The sequence below is a fragment of the Crocodylus porosus genome, unplaced genomic scaffold (assembly GCF_001723895.1).
Source record: "Crocodylus porosus isolate Cpor-Errol unplaced genomic scaffold, CroPor_comp1, whole genome shotgun sequence".
Taxonomy (NCBI): Eukaryota; Metazoa; Chordata; order Crocodylia; family Crocodylidae; genus Crocodylus; species Crocodylus porosus.
Window position 1 is genome coordinate 148,909,167 of NW_017728886.1, and position 22,510 is coordinate 148,931,676.

At 43.8% G+C, this 22,510-nt stretch overlaps 2 protein-coding genes across 5 annotated transcripts in view; one reads left to right on the forward strand and one right to left on the reverse strand.

Moving 5' to 3' along the window:
• Nucleotides 1–20,679, reverse strand: part of LYRM4 (LYR motif containing 4) — a 123,973-nt gene extending 103,294 nt beyond the window's left edge. Inside the window, exon 1 of one of the 3 annotated variants that reach the window (XM_019542855.1) lies at nucleotides 20,520–20,679. In XM_019542855.1, coding sequence (XP_019398400.1) covers nucleotides 20,520–20,605 — 86 coding nt within the window. In that variant the 5' untranslated portion in view covers nucleotides 20,606–20,679. The remainder of the gene's footprint in view (nucleotides 1–20,519) is intronic. The other 2 variants (XM_019542864.1, XM_019542874.1) reach the window with 2 other exon arrangements.
• Nucleotides 20,680–20,761: 82 nt separating this feature from the next.
• Nucleotides 20,762–22,510, forward strand: part of FARS2 (phenylalanyl-tRNA synthetase 2, mitochondrial) — a 418,607-nt gene continuing 416,858 nt past the window's right edge. The window contains exon 1 of one of the 2 annotated variants that reach the window (XM_019542821.1): nucleotides 20,762–20,864. The gene's annotated coding sequence lies outside the window, so the exon portion shown is untranslated. The remainder of the gene's footprint in view (nucleotides 20,865–22,510) is intronic. The other variant, XM_019542835.1, reaches the window with a different exon arrangement.

Below are 22,510 nucleotides of genomic sequence, written 5' to 3' on the forward strand. Positions count from 1 at the left end.
TAGCCAGTACCAGGTCAAGCAGCGCTTTGCCTCTCCCAAGCAGCGCTTTGCCTCTCATATACTTTAACAAAGTATAAAGCGCAAACACCACAAACAATACTGGTTGACAAAATATAAAATGCACAAAATATAAAACGCCAAATAACAAAAGATATAGAGCGTAGGTACCTGGAGGGGAGGAGAGGGAAAAACACAATGACCCTCTCCACTGCAACAAGAATTGCTCCCTCTGACTTTTCACTCACCTCTACTTGATCCAGCCAGGACTTGAACTCAGATCTCCCATGCAGACACTAGTGCTGGGACTGCTTCAGGCTGCTAAGGCTTTTGACCTTCCGGGATGGTCCCTGCCTCATGTCGAGCTGCCCCACCGCTTGCTGGAGGAACTGGAAGCAGAGCTGGGAGTCTCTCAGTTTGCTGAACAGCTTCTTGCTGGAGCCAGAGAGGGAACCTCTCCTACCGGTTGCACGCCGCACTGACCCAGCCTCTTGCTGGGGATCCTGGAGCCCAGCACCAAGCCTTTCCTGCTGCCCTCATGCCACGCTGCTGAGAGTTCAAACACCCCCTGTGGGTCCTGCTCCTTCAGGCTCTTCTGGAGTAACTGCTCCTGCCCCACTGGCCCAGCTCTTGCCAGCTCTTTGAAACTCTGTCTTTGTCACCCCCCTCAGGTCTTCCCGAGTCAGCTGTGCTGCCCCTTTTATCCCCTTCCAGGTGACCTGAGAGACCAATCAAGGGATATGGAGGATGAGTCTCTGGGCCCTGACTGGTGAGGAAAGGGAATCCCAAGCACTTTGATAATTTTTTACCATTTCAAAACCCCTGGGCCAAATCACTACTGGCTGGCCCATCACAGAGATCAGGGTCTGGCAAGGAAGAGTGATTTGTAGCCCCCCTTTCCCCACCAAAGAGAAATAACTACAAAATATTATTATATCATCAAGTCAAGCCTAATTAATTAGGCTAGAAGTTAGAATGGAAGGTACAAGAAGCAGCCTAGTGAAAAGGTAGCGATTTTTAGAGTTTCCTGAAATTTTCTTTCATGGCTTATGCTTTAAAGGAAAGAATATTGTGCCATTCTCTCCAATTTGAAAATGCTTACAGCTGGCATGTTCAAAAGCCATGTGAGTTTTTGTATTTTGAGCCCCTAATTTCCCACACAGGAACACGGAAAGCATTTAAAGGGTAGAGATAAAAATCGCAAGAAAAAAAGTTACAATGTGACATGTGGAATGACCTTCCCATACCTATACACCTCAATTCTGCTGCACTTGCTTAGGGCAAATAACCCACAAAAGTAACAGAAGGCTTGGGGCCTTCATTAATAGTAATAATAATTTACTAGCAGTGCAGCAATACAGATTTTTTGGGCCAATACTAATGGCCAATAATTAATGAGCCATATCGGCTGATACTGATGTGATAAACAGTGCCGCAGCATGGAGAAGTGGGGGCAGACTGAGGCCCCTGCGGTGATGGAGGGAGTAGGGCTGGGATAGGTGCTGCACAGCTGGGGTGGGGGCAGGGCACAGGATGGAGCTGTGGCTCACGGGGGGCGGGGGGGAGTAGAAAAATCACTGAGGATGGAGGGGGGTGTCTCCCGCTGCTGTACGCACCCCAGGAGGACACGAGAAGTATGTGCCCTGGACCTGCACGTGGGGCAGTGCGGGCTGCCACTGCAGGCTTGGGGAGGCACTGGGCTCTTTCCAGCAGGGGGGAGGTTGGGCTGGGCTCCACTTGGGTGGGCGACAGCAGTGCTAGGAGGTGGTGCTGGGGGGGCTACAGTGAATTTTGAGGTGGCTGCAGCACCCAACCCCTGCTCCCAACACTACCACCACCCGCCCCAAGCGCAGCCCTGGCCCAGCCCCAATACCAGGAAAAGCCCAATGCAGCCCCCAGCCCCAGCGGCAGCTCACCTCACCCTGCACGCAGATCTGGGGGCACACGCCCCCCCCGCCTCCTTACCCTCCCAGGGTGCATGCAGTGGTGGGAGTCTTCCCCCCACTTGCCCTTTGGATGAGCCGCAGCTCTGTCTCATGCCCAGCCCATCCCAGATGGGCAGGACCTGCCCCTGCCCCATTCCCTCCCTCACAGCAGGGGTCTTGATCCCCCTCCTCCCATGCCACTTCCCTCCCCCCACAGACTTACCAGCCAGACCTGGCTGCTCTCCATGCTGCAACACTGCACTCGTGGCAGATAAATACTTACTACATGCATGCACAGCCAGATCAGACAAAAAAAAACCCCAGACTGCCGATAATCTCAATTTTGCTCATATCGGTGTCGATCCCATATGGGACTGATGTATCGGTGCACTTCTATAATTTATGCTATGATAATCCCAACATGTTTCACAAACAAAAATCAAGTCTCAATACTCATGTACTCATGTACATTAGCAGAGTATTGCCCTTATTTTACACAGAAAGGCGAACTGAAATGCAGATGGGCTATTCATCCAACATCACACAACCAAGTCATCATTCAAGCTAAGGACAAATGCCCAAGATTCCCATTTTGCACACATTAACTTCTGATCATTGAGGTCCTTCTTGCAATCCAGGAGAGTTTAATATCTAAACTATCAGAACCTACAAACTATACAATGTTAAAAATATGAATGACAGACATACATATAACAATATGATCCTCCAAGCCCAAAAGGAGGTAATCCCAACAGGGATCAAAGGGGGCAGGGGGGTGCAAAAGCCCCCATGGCTCACCAAAAGCATACAGGAATGTCTCCTAGCTAAAAGGGAGGCGCACACCCAATGGAAGGGAAAGGCCATCACCAGGGAGGATTATACTGCGGTTGCTCCGGGATGTAGGGGGGCAGTCAGGAAGCCCAAGGCAGAGATGGAACTGGCTTCCTGGATCAAGGACAACAAGAAGTCCTTTTTTAAATACACGGGGGCAAAAAGAAGGTACCAGGTAACATGGGGCCCCTGCAGGACATGCTAGGAAATTTGGTCGTCACACCAGATGACAAAGTCAACATATTTAACGATTTCTTTGCTTCCATTTTCCTGAGCAGGGACTGGAAGAGTCATCCCCCTCACACCCCAGAGAAGGTGCACCTAGGCCAAAGGTTAGTGAGGAACTAGTTAGGGAACTTCTGGAGGGACTGGATGTATTCAAAGCAGCTGGTCGGGACGATCTCCACCCCAGAGTGCTGAGGGAATTGGCTGAAGTCATTGCGGGACCTCTGGCACGGCTTTACGAGCACTCAGGGTGCTCTAGTGTGGTGCCAGAGGACTGGAAAAGGGCCAATGTGGTTCCCATCTTCAAAAAGGGGAGGAAGGAGGACCTGGGGAACTACAGACCAGTTAGTTTGACCTCAATCCTAGGCAAGCTTTTTGAGAAAATTATTCTGGCGCATATCCAAGAGGGCCCAGCAGGGGAGATTATGCTTGGGGGCAACCAACATGGGTTCATTAGTGGCCTTTTACGACCAGGTCACCAGATCCTCAGATGCAGGGGCAGCAGTGGACATAGTCTTCCTGGACTTCCGGAAGACTTTCAACACTGTCTCTGACCCCATTCTCATTAAGAAACTGGGGGACTGTGGTGTCAACACCTACACAGTCAAATGGGTCGGCAACTGGCTGGAGGGCCTCACCCAGAGAGTGGTGGTGGATGGCTCATTTTCGACCTGGAGGGATGTGGGCAGTGGGGTTCCGACGGGCTTGGTCCTCAGGCCCGCACTGCTCAACATCTTCATCAGTGACTTGGACGAGGGGGTAAAAATCACCCTGTTCAAATTTGCTGATAACACTAAGATGTGGGGGGATGTGGGTACACTAGAAGGGAGGAATAAACTGCGATCGGACCTAGACAGGTTACAGGGGTGGGCAGATGAGAACAGGATGGGATTCAACACCGACATGTGCAAGGTGCTCCACCAGGGGAGGAAGAACCAGCACCATACCTACAGGCTGGGGAACTCCCTTTTCGTCAGTGCAGAGGCAGAAAAGGATCTTGGCGTCATCACTGATGCCAAGATGAACATGGGCCGGCAGTGTGGGGATGCAGTCAGGAAGGCCAACCGTACCTTGTCATGCATCCACAGATGCATCTCAAGCAGGTCCAAGGAGGTGATCCTCCCCCTCTACGTGACACTGGTCAGGCCGCAACTGGAGTACTGCGTCCAGTTCTGGGCGCCGCACTTCAAGAGGGATGTGGACAACATGGGAGAGGGTCCAGAGGAAGGCCACTCGCATGATCAGGGGGCAGCAGGGCAGGCCCTACAAAGAAAGGCTATGGGACCTGAACCTGTTCAGCCTCCACAAGAGAAGGCGGAGGGGAGATCTAGTGGCCTGTTACATACTAGTCAGAGGGGACCAGCAGGCACTGGGGAAGTCCCTGTTCCCCCATGCACTATCAGGAGTGACCAGGAATAACAGTCACAAGCTAGCAGGGGCTAGATTTAGGCTAGATATCAGGAGGCACTACTTCATGGTCATGGTGTCTAGGATCTGGAACCAACTTCAGATGAAGTGGTGCTGGTTCCTACCCTGGAGGTCTTTTAAGAGGAGGCTAGATGTACACTTTGCTGGTGTTGTTTCACCCCAGTACTCTTTCCTGCCATGGCAGGGGGTCAGACTCAATGATCTGCTCAGGTCCCTTCCAACCCTACAAACTATGAAACATACTTACGTCTGTCATTTTATATAAAGTCCCATTCAAACTCTTTTGAAAAAAGTCAAGAAACATATTTATATGCCTGAACATGGAATTGGGTAGATCTTTTCAAAATTAAAAGTTGCATCTCAACTGTGAAAATATATTTTCATACATTATAAAATTATTTGGGGAAAGAATGTGTACAGACAGCTATGATCTTTGCACAGACATATAGAAGTACAATGATAAATTAATATAGCTTTTCATTAAATGCTCCTACCTTCAAAACCAGTTTACATAGGTATGTTAATAATGTAAAACTTATTTAACAATTTCTTGGCCTAAGAAAGTATTACAATATTAGATATTATAATGACTTGCAGAATACTTCCCTGGAACTTGCTTTCAGATGCTGGTTTCAATGCCTTCCTGCCGACACTCAGAATGTAATTCAAGCTACAATATAACACACTAAGAAGCATGGTCTTCTAAGTTTTTCACTTAAGCTTTACTGACCTAAAAACATTTTCCAAGAAGGAAGCAGTCTGATATAGTTTAAATAGATGAAAATATTAATCACAGGAGACACATTCTGATGTACACTTGGATTAGTCTTACAAAAAAAAGCCTAATTAGGGTTTCAAATCAAAACTTTCTAAATGTGTAAGATGATTTCCCACTAAATGAAAAAAAACCACCTGGATCTGCTGCTTTTAAATACGACTAATCCCATGCAAATAAATGATGGTTTTTGAAACCTCTGGTATATTCATTCTTGTACTGCTCTTCAAACTGTCCACTGAAAAGCATTTTAATACAGCAGATAAAGAATGTATAAAAGTCACTGGCTATCCTAAGTGACTACCAATGAGGTAAACTGATTCCCTGAGGGATAAAGCTCAGTTCAATCACTCTCTTGGAATGTGTTATAAAAAACAAACAGATAACTTTTTCTACAAGCACACTACTAGGGTAGTTAGCTGCTTATAATGCATGACCTCTAAAATACTTAACACCTGCAAAGTACGCTGTTATTTTGCATGATTTATCCAACACAAAAAGGTAGCAAAGGGAAAATACAATAATGATCAAAAAGCACATGGACTACCCCATGGTTAACCATACTTGCTATTACAGTGACTCCCATAGTCTGTTCACCACTCATTCCATTTTCCCCCAAAGGACACAGAAATATTATCCGAGTCAAAATATGGCTGTGAAAGTGAAATGTATTTTCTGATAAGCAGTATTTTTACTTTCAGGTACAGCAGGCTGTGTAAAAAACAAAGGCGTTCTAGTAAAATAAGAATTTTTTTTTCTTAGTGAAATCATGTTTGAGCTTCTTGGATATAAGGGACTTTAAAAAAAAAAAAAAAAAAAAGGTAGCAAACAGATTCTAATAGATAGCAGAGTGCCAGTATCTTAATATTCATGACAGCAGTATTAGTTGATAGAAACCAGATCCAGACAGAAGTTTGTTTACCACTGGCTTGCATATATATATGGTCCCCAAAGGTTCTGTAGGCTGCATATTTCACCACCACTACCGAATGACCTGTAAATGCACAGAACCAGAGTGCTTGTGGAGATGCTTAAGCTCCCTTATACAGAGGTAAGGCCCTAACTACAGGGATGATGTAGTAAGGATATGTTGGACAGCCACTCTCAATCCTCTCTTCAGCCCTTGTTGCAAGAGTGCACGTGTGCACGCAAACCAGGTTTCACCCACTCCTCCCTGCTTTTAAAAGAAGGGCTGAGTGTAGAAGGTGTCTGACTCTCATTCAGCAGCTCATTTTGTGCTATTACCCTTCCGCTGAACCATTCTGGATAGAAACTGGCATTCAATTAAAAATTCAGAAAGCCAGCATTTTAAAATAGTTTTAAGTAATAAAAAATATCAATTCTAAATGTGCTAAGCAGTGGAAAATATCAAAACAGATTTTACATTTAAAACTAAATTGAATTCTTAAACAATGAAAGCTTTACCTATAGCTAGGAAAACGAAACTGACTGTTTCTGGTCACTGTAGCCTTCAAGATTTTAGAACAAGATCTCAGCTTCTTGCATCTACTGTTTAGTTGCAGTATGGAAATAAGACAAAAAGGTTTGCTGCTCTTCTAAGTTCCAATTGGTTTCTCAACTTTGATAAAAAAAAAGAAAAATATTTTCTCTGCACCTATAAAAACTATGTATTACTTTAACAAAATCTGGTTCAGGTGTTTTGTTAGGGACCTCCCCTAGTTCAGGGTTAGATTTAAAAAAAATTGTCAGAAAATACATACTGCTTGAATACTGCATTTTATTGACATGATTTCAAACAGTATATGAAATTTAAGCTTTTCTACAGGCATTCAATTTCAAATTATTTATCTATTATTTTTAAGTTTAATTCCTCCCTCACTCCCCTAGCAGCCAGACAACAGGGCAGGCCAAGAACTCGCACTGCAGAATCAGAGAGCACAGCATAAGACATCAAGAAATTTTCTTGAAAACAACCCTGGCAACTCTGAGTTTAAAGTAAAGTGAACACATTATCAGAAGTCAAACATGTCCAAAACCAGCTGGACAAATTAAAACTTGGGTCTTGGGCAGAAACTCAAGAAGAGAAGTTAGAATACTGCAGGTGCTGTATAGGGAAAATGCTTTGGGAAAAACTCCAGTTTCTGGATGTGTGTTAGTTTAGTGCAGGGGTAGACAACCCTTAGCACGTGCGCCAAAGCATGCCTCTGAAGGCATTTTGCTTGGCATACGTGCTTTGGGGCAGATGGTGGGGGAGCCGTGAGGGGCCTGATCCTTGTTGAGGCAATGCAGAACTGGCCCCTTCCCTGTCATCCACCTGGAGCTGCGTCGGGTGGAACTCCACAGACCCTGATGCACCTGCTTATAGCCTCCCTTATGCAGTAGACTAGACCAGTGGTCTCCAAAGTGGGGTGCGCAAGATGATCCATTGGGGTACGGGAAGAAAATATTAGAACGTCTATTTATATAAATATACATATATTGGGGGTACGTGCTCAAAATTTTTTTTACTGATGGGGTGCATGATCCAAAAAGTTTGGAGACCATTGGACTAGACCACTACATTTGCCAGCAAATGAGAGAGAGAGAGAGAGAATGACTATGTGTACGTAGCTATAAATACGTACAAACACACTTTATGGGATTACATACTATGGCTGTGCAAAACGGCTGTGTTTCGATTCAGTTTTGGATTTGGCCATTTCGGAGGAGTGATTCATTTTGGTGTTTTGGATCACTGTTCTGTTTCATTTAAGCTGAATCTCCCCCAGATGTGTTTCAAAAGGGCTGCAAGCTTCGCACAGCCCTACTGCCCAGCTGGGCTGGGCTTGGTGTCTCAGCGGGAAGCAGGATGGGGCCATGGGTGGCTCATATGGGGGAGGGTCACTGCCCTCCCTGTAGGCGAGGAGACCCCTGTGCAGATCTCTGATCCCTGTCACACCAGGATGTGGGGCAGGGAAGCAGCGCAGAGCAGCAAGCAAGCCTGCTGGTCCCTGCCACACAACTCTACTCTGCAAAGAGCAGAGATCCACGCTGGAGGCCTCCTTGCTACCACTGCCTGCCCTGCACCGCCTCGGATCGCTGCTCCACATGGAACCAGGTCACATGGGAGGGACCAGCACTGCCCTGCCACATGACCTGGCTCCGCAGGGAGCAGAGATCTGTGCCAGGGTACTCCTCACTGCTGTCATTGGGGCAGCAGCGGCAAGGAGACCCTCGGCACAGATCTCTGTTCCCTGCACAGCCGAGTTGCATGGCAGGGCAGCAGCATACAGCTGTTTCCCTGGAAGCCTGGCACTGAAACTCCAAAATTTTCCGAAACTTTTCAGATGCCTTGTTTCATTTCAGAGATGTTTCGGAACCTTCCATTTCAATTTGGATTCAACGTTTTGGGCACTGAAATGACCCGAAACACCTCCAAAATAAAATAGCTGCTGAAATTTCACACAGTCCTATTACATACACACACATCCCCCCACATCATCTATCATGTTATACATCATATACGATACCCTGCATTTTACACACATATATTATGTGTGTATATAAACATGAATGTACACACACTGTCATAAAAACATTGCTTATTTTCCACCCTGTCTTAGGAAACATTTTCTACAATGTATAAATATACTGAATTGTCTGTATGCTGGCCAAGCCTGGCACATAACCATTCACAGCACTGGTTCACCCAATTTTCCTTTAGATTGTTTTATTTTCCATTGTAGATACTTTTTAAGAAGGAGGGTGCATCCACATCCCCATATCCCTTAACTGTCCTCAAACACAAGATTATTTATACCCTAAGAAGGTTGCTAAGGGTGTTATGTAATGGAGGGGAGAAAACATAGTGGGGGCAAACCAGTGTTTTAAAGAGCCCAAAGTGAGGATATTCCAGATACAAGGGCACTACACTAGAACTGTTCTTCTCAACTGAGTCAAGAAGATGATGGCATCTGAACTGAAGTGTAGGAAGCAAGACTGCCATTCTGTTTGCAAGCCACTCAGTGAACTAGGCAGCCCAAATAGTTACAGACCCAGAAATCACTCCAAAAAAATCAAAGCCATTTTCCTCATCTCTGCTCTTACTGGCAAAGGCAGTTGATCCAGGAGATGTTCAGAGGCGCAAGACTGGCTTTTGGCTTTCTTCTTCATGGAAGAAAAAAATACAGTTATAGACCTGCTGATTTAATGTCAGCCTGTCACTACAATAAATCTAAGCATGATATTTGGGACTTTTATTGATGATTAACTGGTAATCCTTATCTTTTTCTTCAAAGAGTTCTTTGCCATCTTATCTTCTAAGATTACTGGAAATCACAACTTTATGACTACTGATGAATGCAGCAAATTTCTATTTAGCCTAATTTAATAAGAATTAAATAAATAATTTTCCTGCTAGAGCATACTGTTAGGTGCTGAAAGATCGCATATTAAAGTAGAATAATGCAGCATGAGGAAGGGGAGTTAAGTCACTTTTTTCAATGCTGAAGCGTGCTTACTATATTAAAGTATTTTTAATATACTGGAAGTCATATATGCACAGCTATATACATGAATCATTGCCAGAAGCAGCAATTTTATATTACTCTCATTAGTTCCCAAACAAACTCTACTTATAATTAAGTTTTACTTAAAAGAAAAATGCCTGTTCTACTCTGCTATAAAAAGAATGCAAATAGTGTTTCAGATAACAAATACATCATATTTTCTTAATTTGGGTGCCTTTACAAAAATAACAAAGTCAATTAATCAGACCTCAGGGAGACCCAACTCATTTGTCTTCCATTCCTGTAACATTTCTATTTTTCAAAAAAGTCATTTTCCATTTTGTTTTTTTCCAAATTGCTACTTTGAATATTTTAGGGTTTAAGTATGAATGCATTCTTAAGATAGTATATATAATTTTACAAAGGAAGAATGGCAGAATTTGGACAGTGACACTAACAATGCTTTAAAATCCAAGAAAATGAGCCTGATAAGCTGGTTATAAATAAATAAAATAAAATGCAGTTCAGCCAAAATCAAAAACTTTAGCAAAATCAGCTTATTTTTAAAGAAATTTCATTTAAGCAAAAAACTACAAAAGCTCTAAAAATACCTACCTGTTCTATTTTGATAGTTTTGCTTGGCATAAAATGTTTCAATTTTCCTTAAAATTAATACTATATATGTGATACAACTACAACATAAAAAATGAAGTAGATATGAACATTTCAACTGTTGAAACAAAACATTTGCATCAATCCTAAACAAATTATTTTCAGCATTTTCTTTTAGAATTTCTAAATTTTCTGGGTTTATTGATCTGAAATTAAACTAAATACTGTAATCTGAAAAAATCTTCTGTGAAACAAAATGTCTGTCCTCCCAAGGCTCTTGTCCTGGGTGGGATGTGACCAAATGATACATGGCAGGCAGTTGACTGTTACCATCCAAGGAAGAAGAATTTCAAAACCTGTTTCTGATGGAATGGAGGGTTATACATAAAGGGCCTCCAATGCTGTTATGGCAAAGGGTTGCACATATGTACAAATACCTGGGATTAAAATCCCCACAGACAGAATTAAAAATCCCATTCAACAACACCACCCAGAAAGATAGGATGGGTTTCTCATGCACTGTTGTTCCTGGATATTACAGCTTTCGGGTATTTCGGGCACATAAGAGGCTGGGCACTGCATGCTGATTTTTGCAGACCTTGTAGTAAGAGGATAAACTTGGACTTCAGACTGAAGTGCAAGAATGTAGGGGGGAAAGATTCCTACAGTGAGTTTTAGCAGCTGGGCCTGGGATGAGTCTTGTGCAAACTCAAGGATTCTTCAAAAAAGGTTCTTGCCATTTGTTATAATATCTGTACAACGAAGTATGATTTATGCACCTTTTCTAACTAAAGATTACACTAGGAAAATATCCAGGTCTGTATCACATGGGAAACTGACCTGAAAAACAACCAAAAAAACAAAAACAAAAAAAAAAAACCATTCACTTTTTATGATAGAGGCAACAATGTGCATGTATAGAGGAGAAAAATCAAAAACCCCTCAAATTATTACCTGCCTTTCTTGCAAATATTTAAACAAAAGTAGAGAACTATTGCGTTGTTACGTTCCACCCAGCTGTCTGCTGTGGGTAAGTCAAACTGCAGGAACACCGTTAAAGTTCACCTCTTCCTTGGTTTTTAAAATCAGTTATAGACTACCTGCTTGATGGCAGAATATAGCACTTCCCTTAACATGGCTAATTTTAAATATTTATTTAAGATCTCCATGCAGCATTTTCTCCTCTAAACATAGAGTATCATGTTACCTGCTGCTAACAACAGCGAAAGTATTGTGAATCATGATCCGATTCAGGACAACCACCAAGCAAAATGTATAGCACTACTGGTCTAACACAGGTGTCCATCATAAATGATGCCGTTGTGCAACTGTTAATCTAGTCAGGGGACAAAAGGTGAAAAAGAATATAATGAACAGCTTCTAATATGTCAGAAATCACAGCAAAGCAAGATGTTTCACTTGAGCTGATCAAGCCATATAAGCTGAGAGTAGAAGAATCCAATTTAATAAAGCATATAATTTTAATGTAGTGGGAACCTGATTTAAATAGTATTTTAAAATGGAGAATGGTACAAGGAGTGAGGTGGGTAGTACTTAGGAGGCCAGCACTGGTCACAATGCCTCTGAAACAATCAAAACAGGAGGATTTAACCTGCCAAGAAATGAACAGAAGCTGAACTATAAGCAATTTCCATACTCTAGCATCCTTCTCAACAAAGACATAATTAGTCTGCGATTTTAAAGCCTTCTGCACATTAGTCAAGTTATCAGAGGCTGAAAACAGTTGTCAGTGACAGGTGCAGCTAAACCAATGCTGAACATGATTTTAGCTTCAAGTATTGAGGGGGAAAATGCTTCCAATCTTCAACTGGCCAGAAAACAATATTCCCTTTCAGAAATCTAGGAGACTATCCGGGTTGGAAGAGGTAAACAACCACCGTCTCAAATGTAGCCTCTGGATGTTATAAAAGAGAGCAGAACTTGAATACTTTGTAGGGTTAGGTTCCCCAGCTCTCCTGAATATGAGGGTTTATGAACCAGCTAGTGCTATACCCAACCACAGCAAAAAGCTGCATGGAAAAGCTAAAGCCATCTCCATGTTATTTCCCTAATGAGCTCTGATGGCTATGATCCTCAATGAGCTCTGATCTGTGGGAGACCAGTGGTGAGCTCCAGAGGAGAATAGGAATAGCACACTTTGAAGTGAAAGCAGCAGCTATCAGTTGGGTGCTTCATCCTTTATTCAGCAACCCATTGCTAATCAAGTGGGTCATGCACATGAATGAGCTGGGTATTACTATTATGAAAAGAAGAGCTAAATGAGCCAGATTAGTGGACTGACAGTAGATTAACTTGCTTGGTCAGTTTACCAGAATGTGGGTAAAACTTAAACTTTCACTAGAGGGAAATTTATTTCATCTCTCACACCCTCACCTCCACCAAACTGTGTAACATAATTATAGGTACCAAAAAATAAAGTAAAATAAAACCAGGACTTGTAATAATCGCACACAAACCAAGAAGAGGTAAATTAAGCATGTAGACGCATTGAAATATTTCTGACTTATACAGAATCAGAAAGATTACCTAATATTAGCAATGGGTCAAGAGACAATTTTGACATGTTTTTGGGATACTGTAAGTTTTAATTGCTACCAACTCACAATGTTGTTATATATGACAAAATAAGATTAGGGTCTACCTGCAATATTTGTGGTCCAGCCAGTAGGCAAGTGAAGGGGTAGAAGGGGGAAGACAGCGTGTCATTAACTGAATTTCTAAAGCATGTAAAAATAGCCACTGATGCGACAACCAAAGGGACAAATATCAAAGGGAACACAAACATGACAATGAAGGGCAGAAAGTGAAGGAAAAAAGGAGGTAGACCACGGAGGTGGAGACATTAAAATCAATGTAAAATGTGGCAACATGCAACACTATTTCTCATTAAAGAAAAAAAACTAGCAGTTTGGTTTGAGCACAATGATATATTTTTAAGAACATTCAACTGGGGGTAGGCAGACAAAGTTCTATTGGTGAATCTGATATCTTTTATTTGACCAACTTAAATAGTTGGAAAACAATTATTAAGCAAGCTTTCGGGTTCAAAAACCCTTCGTCAGGCTAAGGAAGTTTCAGCAGTTAGTGTGTGCTCTTCCTGGATGGAATGAAAAATAAAGAAGCCAGAGGCTGGGCTGGCATACATATAAGACAGGTAGTCAGTGAAAATGTAGATTGAGGAGTCGATGGGTGAGAGACAGGCTGGCGCGGGGGGGGGAGAGAGAGAAGGGAAATGAATAATGGAGAGATACCTAGGGAGTCAGATGTCAGGCAGGTTATAATGTATCATAAATCCAACGTCTATATTTAGTCCATGATTTTTAGTATCCAGGAGGTTGATGAAGTGGAGTTCATAGGCTTGTCTCTGGGAAGTGTTTTGTAAGCTTCCTTTGAGGATCAGGACTGGGAGATTGGAGAGAGAGTGTTTTTTTTGTGAGAAATGCACACAACTGCACACCAGACTGAATGCACACCGGAAATCTATCAAAGACAGGAATACCCAATTACCTGTGGAGGCACATTTCTCACAATAATATTTTTCATCTCATAACATTTTTGTACAGGAAACCTTACTGTTCCTCACCTTTTTAAGCATGCATAGAGAATTTATTTTAAAAAATTATCATTTCTATGATCATGTATTAACATAACTAAATTGACTTAACTGGATGAGTTGACGGACATACTGTGTCAAACTACAGGAAGGGAGGGGGGAAGTGTTGGGAAAAATACTAATCTATACTATAGAGGTACTGCAGCTATAGCTATTCCATCACCTGACAAGAGCCTCCTTGGGGAGACAAAGCCTATAGGACAGGGGTAACCAACTTGTGCAATACTGCGTGTGGTACATGAACACTGGGCCCAAAGTAAAAGGTCGACACCAAGAGCCAAACTAACCAGAACACTTCTCTGACCCTGCAGCTGCTACTGAATTCAAGACTTTGGATGCTCAACTACCATATAAAACTGCAGCTGTTGCAGGGCCAGAGAAAAAGTTTACCTGGTTCTTGGTAGTCAGACCTCTTTAGCAGCAGCCTACCACCCCTTTGCTCTGTATAGCCAGAGGCTTCAGTCTCCCATGGCATCCTAGTGGGTGAAAACTCAGGTACACCTCTGGGGGTGGACATCATGGCTTAATTTGTAGCATGCCTGCCAAAACTTTTGGTTATCACTAATACAGGAAGTTTTCATAGATATTTTGGTGCCTCAGTGATATAAGCTGAGGCCATAAGCAGACATTATATTTGTATCACTATATAAATCCTTGAAGCATTATAAGAGTCAAGGGAACAGACACACACTGAAGTGCTAAAGAACCTTTGCCATTCAAAATGGAGTCAGAATTGGCGATTGCACAAATTCTGTTTTCCACCTTTCTGGCAGCCATCAATATTCTCCTCTGTGACCATCCGCCACATTGCATTGTCATCAAGTACAGGATGAATGGGAACCTTTTCAGTTCTTCCCACCTCTATGCCAAAACCAAAGTTACGATGGCCCCAGTTGTGGAACTTCAGTAGGCTGATAATTGTGCTACTGTTGCACATATTGAGGAGGATCTACAAATGGCCATTAACCACATCTCTCAATCATACTAGTGCTTGGGACAGACCCTTAACACAAAAGAAAAACAAAGGTGCTTCACCAGCTTGCTCCAGGCCAATTAACTCCCCCAGCAAAAATCCTCATTGATAGACAAAAGCTGGAGAATGTTGAATACATTGCATACCTCAACAGACATCTCTCAAAGATGGCAAACATCAATGACGAGATCCGGGATAAGGTCTGATATGCCAGCTCTGCCTTCAGAAGACTGTATCATCCTGTGTTCAATGATCATGACATCAGGACTCGAACAAAGCTCCTATTATATCAGGCTGTGGTAATCCCAACTCTTCTCTATGGCTTGAAGCATGGGCGACCTACAGGGACCACCTGAAAAGCCTGGAACACCTTCACCAGGGCTACCTCCAGAAGATCCTAGGTATACAGTGAGAGGATTGTTGCACAAATGCCAGTGTCTTTACCAATGCTAACATCACCAACATAGAAGTGTTGATTATTCAGCACCAGCTGTGGTGGACAGGGCATCGTGTGCACATGCCTGACATACATTTACCAAAACAACTGCTATACTCCCAACTCAGCCAAGGACAAAAGACACACAGGGGACAGAGAAAATGTTTCAAAGACACCCTCAAGGCAAACATTAAGAAGTGCGGCATTGACATCACAAATTGGGAAAAATTAGCCTAGGAATCCGGTACATGACAATGCCTTGTGAAAGCAGGTACATCTTATTGTGGGTAAACCCATCTTGCTCTGGAGACAAAAAACAACAGAAACATAAGGAAAGGAAAAAAGAGCGAGTCTGATCCACAGTCTGATCCTCCCTTCAATCACTACCTGTGGTGTCTGCAGCTTTAGGATTGGCCTTCTTAGCAATCAACGGACTCATCTACAACCCTTTACTTGAGCTGTGGGTGTGATCATTCTCCACTGTGCAGGATCACCAACAACTAGAAATGCTAAAGAAATGGCTGAAGCATTAGAGGAACATTTGTGGAAGAAAGAGGAATTTCTCTGTAGTGCTAAGTTGCCTTTCAACCCCCCAGCGCTCTGCTCTTCACCCTCTAAGAGGGTAGGGATGGAGTGTGGGGTGGCTAGTCACTGACCACAGTCCCAGGAAAACACAGCCTGCTGATGCCCTCTGGGATTAGGCCGTCAATGAGTCCAGAATTGGGATCTGACTCATGGATAGCTGCAGCCCAACTGGAACTGGATTGTGAAGTGATCACCTGGCTTGGCTGCAGATCTGCTCACTGTGCCACACAGATAGTGGCAAGTTCACTGATAGGATCTCCTTCCCCATTGGGCAAAAGGGAACAGAACCATAGGGCTGAGTAACCCACAAAGATCTGCATACCACATGCACCTTTCCCTCCAAATTATTTCTCCAAAACTGGGGTGTGCATCTTACACCAGGAAACAGATTTCTCGCAGGGTGCATGGCTGGGTGGGGAGCTGTGTCCAGGGCTGGAGCTGGGGCCAGGACATTGTAGTATGGGCCGTAGCGGGGATAGAGTTGCAATTCACTGCCGTGACAAATGCAGGTTCTACAGGCAGGGTTGTGCAGGCAGCGCATCATGGCTCTGTCCCAGCTCCAGCCCCATGCTATCACTGCTGCAAGATCTCAGCCTCAGCTTCAGATGAAGCTCCCTGCCCAAGCACATGTCCTGCTAGTACTGTTTGTTCCAGTCTCCACAAAGACCCTGGGGGCATGGGACCATCACAGCCCTGCACTGTCACAGCTCCATTGCTCCTGAGGTCTGCATGCAGACCAGCTGGACTGGTGTGGGCAGGGACAGCTAGGAAACAGTCTGGCCACCAGCAGGATCCACCATTTTGTCCACCCTTGATATAGGGTATATTTAGTGGCAACCAGCAAGAATCAGCCTCTCTTTAGGAAACTAACTAAAAAGTACAAAAGCAAAAAAGACAGAGTTTAATTATTTAAACGATGGTTAAAATCAGCAAGTTAAATTGAAATCAATTAATTAAATTTATATTTATTTAATTTTTACTTAAACGAATTAAGTGAAGATGCAGACACACATTACATTTACTTCAGAATAATTTGACTTTGATATTAGTTTTATGTAGAGATTAGATTTTGGTTGCATGGGATGGCCTTAGGCAAGGGGTTGGATTAGATCAGTGGTTCTCAACCTTTTGTACCAACTCCCATTTTTAAACATCAATGGCCAGTCCTGACCTATTGCCCCTTACTCCTAGCCCACTGCCACCCACCCCCAGGCCTTAGCCCCCCCAGTATGTGGGGTAGGGGGTGGGGGTGTGAGGCATAGGGAGCCCCAAGCAACCCCCTGCAGACTGGAACTCTGCCAGGCTGCAAGGGAAAAGTCAGTTTCCCATGCTTTTCTTTTTTAAAGGAGAATCTATTTTTAAGATTTGTTGGTTCATTTTTAAAGTTTGTTCCTGACCCTTTCATATATTCTTGCGACCCAATTTGTTGTTGCAACCCATGGGTTGAGAAATGCTAGACTAGATGACTTCTGGAGGTCTCATCCAGCCCTGCTTCTCTGTAACTCTATGACATTACACTAGGGTAAAAGTGAAGTGAACATGTTGCACTGCTTTACATCTCCGTAAAATTATTTCATGCCAAGGTAAAGATAACCCTTGGAAAGTAAGAAATAACTATGCATCTATATAAGTTACACTGGCATTTCAGATGTTTATCTACTCTTCTAATCAATTTTGTTCCCAGTAACAGTTTGCTTAATGCTACCTGACTCCCCTGGCACCTAATGGTCAGGCAGTTAAAACCATTCAGGCTGGAGGCAGTCAGCCTGGGAGAGTTGATTGCATCTTCTCCTTACTATGGTAGAAATTTACTACAGAATAAAATACAGAGTAAGCTGTTTTGCTGTACAGGTTTCCTTCACTTTATGCAGGTTCTATACATGCGAATTTGCTCTTATGTGATGATCCTTTTTATATAAAAAGTGTTACATGCAAGGTAAATTCACTCTTATGTGATCGGTGTGGTGGAATCCCACAGTCAGCTGCTTTGTGCGGTGCATTGCGGGAGTGACACGCACTAAAATATAGCCTCCTGTGTGGATCTGTGGTCCTTGCTCATTGTCTGACAGGCGTTTCTGTAGTTGCCATCCCCCTTGTGATAATGCCCTATGCTGTTGGTGAACATCAAAATTGTCTTGTAAAAGTGGTAGAAATGGGCCTGGGGGTCATTTCAATCAAGGTCTTGTAAAATGGGCTCCCTTTATGTAAATTCAAGTTACATGCCATTTTCCAGGAATGCACATACAGTATAAAGCGAGGGAAACCTATAATTGTGTCATAACTTAGGGTGCAAACATACAAGAGAAGTTTTTTGTATTTTCTGGTTTAGGGGGAAAAAAACAAACAAAAACAAACGAACAAAAACAAAAGAAGGTTCCTATCAAGGATATTGTTATCAGATGCCTCAGCATCACCTTTTCCAACCCTAGTTGTTCTTTTCCCACCATCCCAAATCAGACTTCCTAATAGTACACAGTGGCAGTCATTACATTACTTGGTGTCTACCAAATTCTCCTGTTGATAAAATATGACATACACATTTGGGCTTCAGAGATTTTTTCCTGCAGAAGTTTGGAGATGATTCTATGCACAATTACTGTAAACAGTCAGCAGTGACCTCAGGAAGTCCATGGTAGCACTTCAACAGCTGTAGCAGCAGATTAATTGCTGGACTAGGAAAGGAATGGTGGTATCAGGAAACCAAATACAAAATATGACATTGTTTGCCAGAAAAATTGACGTTGCTACTCATAAATAGGTAGGACAGAAGCACAAAAAAGTTCTTTGACTTTAGGTCTGACTAAGTTTGTCCATCTCAGGAAAAACAAACAACACTGTAAAACAGGCAATTCACAATCTGCTCCTATACAGGCATACCTCGTTTTATTGCGCTTCGCAGATATTGCCTTTTTTACAAATTGAAGGTTTGTGGCAACCCTGTGTCGAGCAAGTCTATTGGCACCATTTTTCCATCGGTTAGCATTTTTAGCAATAAAGTATTTTTTAATTAAGGTATGTACATTGTTTTTTTAGACATAATGCTACTGCACACTTAATAGACTACAGTATAGTGTAAACATAACTTTTATATGCACTGGGAAACCAAAAAATTCGTGTGACTTGCTTTATTGTGATATTCGCTTTATTGCGGTGGTCTGGAACCAAACCCGCAATATCTCCAAGGTATGCCTGTACTCACAAGCCATCCTTCCTTGTAATGGTGCAATGCTTTTAAAAACTTCCATTAAAACCAATGATAAGTAAATTTAATCTTTGACATTTTACACTTCACCAAAAAAATAACTCCTTAATAAGTTAGTAATTTCAGACTAGGGTATTACAGCACTGTATTACAGCAGCCCAGAAAAAGCTGTTTATCTCAGAGCAGCAGGGGCTAGCAAAATATTTATTTATTCCAGGGATGGGTGTGGTGTAAAACGGTTTCCCTGCAGCATAGCTAGTGTCTCTTGCTAGAAGCCAGTGTTATTTTTAATGTTTTCTAATTCACAAATATAACAAGGATGGCGTTATGGATGTCACTGTCCCTGCTAGAGTATTTAGAAACAGCTCAATTAAACTTAACAATGTGTCCTTGACGAAGGGAAAAGATCCAACTTTATCTGGTATTGAAACTTGCAGGAATCCAACTTAAACAAGTTAACAGAAAAGTGATATCTTAAAAAGAAAAGGAAACTGAATGGAAAGTTTTAGCTAAAGAGAAGTAGAGAGGCAGCTAGCTGTATTAGTCTGAAGTCAGGCAGAAGGCAGGGCAGGGTGCCACTTTCAAGCAGTGGTTCTCAGCCTTTTGGGGCTCAAGAAACCCCTCTTTAGCTTCAGCTTAATTCCTGACATGGAAAAATAATAAACTATTTTTCCTGTTGCAAAGAATGCAGAAAGCCCACAAGTCAGAGTGGTTTTAGCCCTGTGGATTCTCATTAGAAATCTCTGGGTTAACCTCATGAAGTGTGCTCACTGATGTAGCACATGCAAAACCCAAGTCACTCTCAGGGAATCTTAACTAACATTTGGGTTTGCTTTTTTTCATTTTTAATTATAATTATTATTATTTTGCATTCCAGGCCAAATTAGTTGCAAATCCTATTAACTGAACAGAGCTCAATAGCTCAAGTCCATGTGGTGCCACCATTTGCAAGTATTCTCCATCCCAGACTCCTCAGCCATGGACTTCAGATGCTCCCAAATCCATGGGGAGGCATTCTGCACGCAAGCCTGGAGGTCTTGGGGTTTGGAAACCCCAGATACCACTTGATCTTAGCCAAAAGGCCACCAGCGCTCCTACAGCTGCCTCAAAATGAAGAAGTGCTTCAACTTTGATGACCCAATTCTCCCCTGCTCACTCACTACTGACTTAGGGTCAGCAATATACAAGAAATAAGAATCATGTGCAAACTCGTTTACATATTTCCCAGGGTGTTTCGGCCAGTAGGATACTTTTGAGCTTCCACTAGGATCATTTCATATCCTGCCCCGTTCCCACGAAGCCGCAACCTGATTTGGGGGGGCTCCAGCCGCCCCCCACCGCACCAGACCGGGGTCACCCCTGCAAAAGTGCCCGACTCTGCCACTCCCCGGCCTGGGCCCTGCCCCTCCGCCACGAGAGGGCGGCGCCCTCCCCCCGCTGGGCCGCACCTGTAGCCGTAGGCGGTGAAACACTGGCTCTCCCGTAGTAGGGCCCGGTAGAGCCGCAGCACCTGCGCTCGGCTGGACGCTGCCATCTTGCCGGTCCTCTCAGCAAAGCCCCATTCTCTCTCAGTGCGGGGGAGCCGTTCTCAAATGCCTGATTCTCCCGCGGCGCCCACCACGCCCCAGTGAGGGGGGCGCCTGGGGTGGCCTCGCTATTTCTCCCGGACCCCTCTTCCCCCGCCCTAGCCGTGGCCTGCCCAACTCTGGCGTGACGCGGGCGGCTCCCGGCGCGTCAGGCGCGAAGCGGGCAGCTACAGCACCGGCACTGCGAGGCCCGGGCTCGAGCGGGAGGTGAGCAAGCCAGCTAGCGCGCGGGGGGTGGTGGGTGTGGGGCCTCGCGGCACAGCCTTGGCGCGGGAGGCGGGGCCGCGGCCTCGTGCGCAGCGCGCGGTGGGGGGAGCAGGGTGAGGCCCCCGAGCCCGGGCTTCCATCGCCTGCGCTGCCCGGGGGGCGCCCGCGGCGTAACTTTACGCCTCTGGCGTAATTGCGGCGTATGGGGGGAATGTGCGTGCGTTGGGGCCCTGCTGTGAGCTCAGGTGTAAAGCTGGGTAGAGACCGACTAGCTCTGGAGTTGTTCAACCTTTTCATGCCCTTACTTTCTAGTCCTATTGTTATCATTCTTACTATCTTGCGAGGATCCCTTTTGCCTGAGTTTATTGCGCAGCTGCCCGGTGAAGTGCGTCATAAATATAAGGGGTGCACCATTGCCAACTCCTGATTTTCAGCGTTCTTAAAAATCTCTACTTCATGCGTGTGAAAGACTTAGTTCTTTCTTTTGTAGCTATGCATTTATTTATGCTGGTATCGTTTGCATTAAAGCTAAGTTTTGAACTGGGGATGCATGTGGCAGCCATGTTAGTCTGAGACAAAAAGAAATGCAAAAATTGAGACCTCAGTTCAGAAATGATACTGTTTTCTTAGATCAAAAATGAAGTTTATTTTGTATGTATGTGGACTTTTTACCATCTTGAACTTTCCCTGAGTCTGATGGAAGGATGTGTGAGCCCAAAAGCTTGCAGAAAAAGATGCTTTTTTCACTATTTCTCAGTTGGTCTAATAAAAGGTATCATTTCTAAACCAGGAGTTCTAGATTTTTGCAAGTTTTAAATTATACATTTGAAGTTTAGCCCTTTTAAATCTATGCATCTAGATGGATAGATATATAAGAGCTAAGTTTTTCACATGCCCGAAGCATAGACTTTAATAACAGCTGCAGAAATCAGAAGAGTTGGCAGCACTGCATGTGCCAGTAGGTTTGCTGGTGTGTGGCCCTTGTTTAGGGGTTCTTGGTTCCCTCTATCCTGTCCTGTCCTGTCCTGTCCCGTTGTCTCCCACCCAAACATCTGTGCCAGGCAGGGCCACAGCCAAAATTGGATCCAGTGTGAAACCTGCATTGCGAACTATGGGGGGCGGGGGAGCAGGGCATTGGCTGTGGGTAATAAGCATTTGAAGGGGGTTAAAAATACATATTTTGGGGGAGGGTGGGGAGAGGAGGCAAACCATCTGTTTGGAAGACCATGGGGCCACCCTCCGCTGTTAGCCCCTCCTATGCCTGCAGCTGTATACCCCTATTAGGTCCCACAGATGACATGAAGATGTGGTGTTTTGCTAGATCTTAGGGGAAAATGGGGTGCTTCAGACATGTTGTTGCAAAAAATTGCGGTCTGTTTCTTGGAGGCCACTAAAATCACAGACACACACTCATTAGATGGCACAAAAGGTGTATTTGCAAATAGGGTCAGAGCAGAGTCAAAGACTCAGATTACTCCGAATCCCCCAAGGAATTTTTGCAGGTTGTATTTATCCTTTTCCTCCTGGGCACGTGTGCAGAAACAGGAACTCTTACAGCTCATTTCCGTTTCATACAAACATATATGTGGTTACATCACTACATCCATTGCATGTACGTTATAATTAACTACTTAAGTATGCAGGGC